Source organism: Merops nubicus, unplaced genomic scaffold, assembly GCF_000691845.1.
Source record: "Merops nubicus isolate BGI_N331 unplaced genomic scaffold, ASM69184v1 scaffold34183, whole genome shotgun sequence".
NCBI classification, from domain to species: Eukaryota; Metazoa; Chordata; class Aves; order Coraciiformes; family Meropidae; genus Merops; species Merops nubicus.
Window position 1 is genome coordinate 19,647 of NW_008600195.1, and position 4,664 is coordinate 24,310.

At 45.6% G+C, this 4,664-nt stretch overlaps 1 protein-coding gene across 1 annotated transcript in view; it reads right to left on the reverse strand.

The window, feature by feature from the left end:
- The window catches only part of LOC103770384 (zinc finger protein castor homolog 1-like), a gene marked incomplete at its 5' end in the record, with an annotated part of 21,134 nt that extends 16,915 nt beyond the window's left edge, over window positions 1-4,219 (reverse strand). The window contains 3 exon segments of the mRNA XM_008937641.1: window positions 1-32; window positions 2,666-2,729; window positions 4,078-4,219. The exon segment at window positions 1-32 is cut by the window's left edge and continues 7 nt beyond it. Coding sequence (XP_008935889.1) covers window positions 1-32; window positions 2,666-2,729; window positions 4,078-4,219 — 238 coding nt within the window.
- Between the last annotated feature and the right edge of the window lie 445 nt (window positions 4,220-4,664).

Consider the following 4,664-nt stretch of genomic DNA (forward strand, 5'->3'; position numbering starts at 1 on the left):
AGGTTGCCAAGGCTGGCACTGGTCTTGGACATCTGCAACAAGAACATAGAGACTGCATCAAGCCCAGCACGCAGCTGTGGACACTGCCAGCCTGGACACCCTCAGGACTGTCCCACACAAAGCTGGGTCTTCAAAGGTCAAGAGAGAAGACAAGAAGTCTGCACAGGCTGCCCCAACTGCATCAGCAGAACTTAATAACATCTCTCTCTTCTGCATCCTCCACCCAGCTATCACAAGTACCCGGGTGCCCATCTAATATTCATGGCCCTTGTGTAAAGTAATGAAGCACCATGTCTCTGTTATACATGAGGAAATGGAGGTGAAGAGAGACATACCCTACTTGAGGGTGGAAAAGGTGTGCAGGCTTAAACATTAACAGCCCTATGCATTTCCCACAAAATACTGGTCCCTTAGTACAGACCTAGTGACAGAATCTGTAAGCTTGAGTTTATTTAGAATCATCCCAGCCACAAGGATGTTTCCTGCTTTAAAAGGACTAGCAGGTATTTTTGAGGGTGTGAGGGAGGAAATCTCATGCAACTGGGGAAAAATTCTGGCTCCACTTCAGTTCCTGGAAAGTTCTTACTAACTTCAGTAAAGAAATGATGTCACTTCTGTGCTGAATGGACATATCCTCCACAAAGTGGGACCTGCACTCACAATCTGCATTGTGTGAAAGGCTTCACACAGATTCTACATAGAGAAGGTTTAAAGGTCCAGGCAGGGTAGAAAAAAAAGTTACTCAAGAGTGCTTAGAGAGAAGAATTTCTTTCAGAATGAATGCATGATTTTCCAGACCTTTTCTTGCTTTGTTGTGCTCTCAGTTACCTCCCATAACGACAGGGAATTTCACAGCACAAATAAAATGCAGGATTGGGCCCAGCACTTGCATTATAAACTCCACCCACTTGAGGATCTTGAAGCCCTTTATAAATATCAGTTAATTAAGCCTGACAGCCCCCTAAATAAACTGCAACACGCTACAGGAACCCTGGCTAGCTGAGGCTTTCTTAATGCCCCCTGAAGGTAAAGCCCCTGCTGCTCTGTGGAGACTGCAACTCTTTATGGCTGGACTCAGAAATTCAGGTCGTCTCTTTCCACTGGTGTTTGCTGGGCATTGTGTTTCTGCAAAGGGTTCTTTTCCCTAGGCAAATAATGAATGCTTCCTCCACAACCAGGAATTGTATGCTGCAAGAGGAAGAAGCAAGCGTGATGTGTTCCTGAGCACACTGAGCTTGATTCTGCAGTCCTTAGTCTTTAAAAGACTCCTTCACAACAGTGGGCCCTCCCCTTTTCTGGTTTCTATCATAAATTAATCCCATTCCTTCTTTAAAAAAGGAACACATCTGAAGGACTCATATTTTATATCATATTTATATACTGATTATAAAAAATCAACTTTATATCATATTCATATGTATATGAAGGACACATTTTGTATGTGCTACACTTAATTTGAACAACATAAAGGATCTTATGCAGGGCTGCACACAAACAAATGCTTATTTCTAAGCTGATGCTTAAATCTCATATTCTCCTGGAGATTTTCAAGTGAAGTATCTACTGAAACAGAATTTCGCTGAGCTGGGGCCTTCAGAACGACTCAGGACCCCAGCCAGCAGACTTACTAACTAGATCTACTCACTGGAGAAAGAGCTGAAAATTTGGAATTGATAAAGGGACAATACACAGGAAGAAATCAGAAATTCAGTTTAAAAGGGAACATCAAAACCTCAGTGTAACAGAGAGCCAATGGAGGAGACAAGTGGCATAAGGATAAATGAAGAAATTAAACAACACAGAGGGGAAAAAAAAAAAGAAATAGGAGAGAAAGGAGGCAAGAGATTACGAGGCAAAGTCACTCTGCCCTCTCTCAGGGGTTATATGGCCTTGATGCATGTAATGCCCAGAGCCAGGGGCATGGCAGGAGTTCTGCCTGGAAAACCTATGGCACACTGGAACATTAAAGCATGGCTCAGAGGCTGCCCTGAGCTCCACTGCAGTTGTACACAACAGCAAAATTAATCTTGGTACAGTAGAATTTATCATGTGAAAGAGAAATATATATTTGAGATGATGTATAATTTAAGGAAAAAGTAAGGAAAAAGAAACTGTGCATTATCTAAAATAAATATTCTAGAACATGGTAAAGGAGACTCTGCTGGACAACATTACTCATGCCAGAAAGACAGAAATTGATGATTTTGGCTCAAAACTTCTAATATTTTTCTTCTCTTTCATAAAACCCAATTATTCTTCTCCCCCTCCCCCAATGAAAGAAAATGTTTTTAAGTAAATAAACAAAATGAGTAACTATAAAAAGAGAGCGAGAGAGAAGTTGCCAGGTTCTGGAAATAAAAATTAAAAAAAAAAAAAAAAAAGAAATCTTTCGGAGCCTCCTCTGTCTAGAAAGGATGAAGGGGAAAAAAAAAAAGGTGTCAGAGGCTGCAATATATTTCTTCAGCCAGTTCATTAAATTAATTCGTAAGCAGTGGCTCTGAAATTATACCCGATGAAAAATGGTCTCAAAATTTAAATGGTACAAACTCATCTTATTAGAGGCAAAACATTAAAAAACAAACGCATCTCTGCCCCCCCTCCCACCATCCCAGCTTTAATTTCTCTTGGTGGGGGGACTGAAAGGCGTTTGATGGATGGCTCTTACCTTATTCATAAGCGAGGATAAAAGAGATGAATTTGCTGAGACTGTGTGGCCATTTGATTCATTACTGGAACACACAAACCAACAGGGTTTAGTTAAGATGTGCACAGGGACTGTGAGCACCGAGATTAATCCTTCTCCCTTCAAGCTGCCTCACTCCTCACCTGCTGCATCCGGAGGAAGAGAATGATGCCCACCCTCCCTTGGGCAGGTCAAACCCATTTCACTTGTGATAGCCACAATGGAGAGAAAGAGGGGCCCAGGTCTGCAGGATTTAGTTCTTTCAGCTGTCAAACAGTCCAGACCTCTTCCTCTGGTGTCCACAGCATCACGCTTTTTATTAGCTGACTCAACAACCCCTCCATGTTCTACTCCTTCACCCCACTAGAACTTCCAGAAATCTGCCCCAGGGGGATGCTGATGGAGGAGGGACAGAGCCCTGCTGGCAACAGAGGAGAGGGCATGGGGATGATCCTCATGGCCACAGCTAGGTGTGCCACAAGGCACCAGTAACGACTGCAGCTGACAAGTGCTGGCGTCCCCAATTCAGTCTTGTTTTCATAATATTATTTCTGGCTATTAGGAAGATTTTCCTCCCTGAGAGAATGGTTAGGCACTGGAACGGGCTGCCCAGGGAGGTGGTGGAGTCACCATCCCTGGAGGAGTTTAAAAAATGAGCAGATGCAGCACTTGAGGCTATGGTCTAGTGGTTAGGGAGATGTTGGGATGGAGGCTGGATCTGATGATCCTAGAGGTCCTTTCCATTTGGGGCAGGCTCACCTATCCCCAGTGTTCCTCTGCAGTTTTCCCACACAAGACAATCCCCAGACACTCCTACTCTCAGAAGAGATGCTGGACAAGTGGGACAAGCTTTGAGAGAGGGGCATTCAGAGCTGCACAAGCACAAAGGTTCATCACCCTAACTACAGATGAGCACGTGCCAGACCCAGAGCAGAGCCAGCCTGGCACCCGCTTGTTTGGTGTGTCCAGCTCCTCTGAAGGTGCCTCTCTCAAACCTGATCCAATGCCCAGTTACATCAGTGCAATTGCTCCTGCTAAAGTGTGCTGAAGTGTGGCAGTGGAGCAGCCCTGACCAAGAGCACAGGAGCTCTTGATGCCAAGAGCAGGAATAGCTAAGCAAAAGAAGGAGCTTTGCCAGTGGCTTGTTTTTCAGAGGGGAGCACAAGAGGCAAGGCTCTTGTCAGAGTCAGTAGGAGCTTGTGAGCCCCAGAAAACATCTGAAGAACATACACTTCAGGCAGAGTGGAGCGAGCCTCCCTGCCTCCAGTTTGAGGGGGGGGAAACTTGGCCACTGCCTTTCATCAGCATCTTGTGTCCTCTCATAACACAGGTGTGGAAACTCCTCAGAGCTCGATGCTGGAAGGGGAGTGTGCCTGCCCGTGTGCTCTGCTCACCCGTGGTCCTTGACGCTCAGGTCCAAGCTGTGCTCCTGCAAGGAGTCCTGGCTGGTGGCAGATGATGACCCCATGGCCTCCACAGGTTCCTGCTTCACCTGAACTGGATTGAACCGTCCAGGAGCTGCTGGTTGTCCGTTCCCTGCTCGAGAAAGACACCAAAATTAAACACAAAAATGAAATGGAAAACGTAGGTCTAAAATGAGGTTACAGTGGCAAATAAGCCAGTTAAATCACTAGCACCAGTGCAGAAATGGGAAAAGCAAGGAAAAAGTGTGTGGGGGAGGGCAGCGCTGGGATTGCTGGTCAGCGTTTATTGCCAGGCTGACATGATGGGTTCTGACGTCCACTCCAGCGTGGAAATTCTTCAAGTGATAATTATTGCAAAATTATGTCAAAGTTGTCCAGGCTATGGGCCCTTTAAAGGAGAAGGGCGGAAGGAGCGTGGGGGAGACCTGATTCTCTGCACAAACTGTCATAACTAATTTGCGAGGCTGCCTCTTAAGCGTTTATTAAAGACTCTGTTAATGCTGAGGCAATGTGGCAGCTTTCGACTGCTCGCCGAGCCCCTCTGCCGTCCCCAGCCC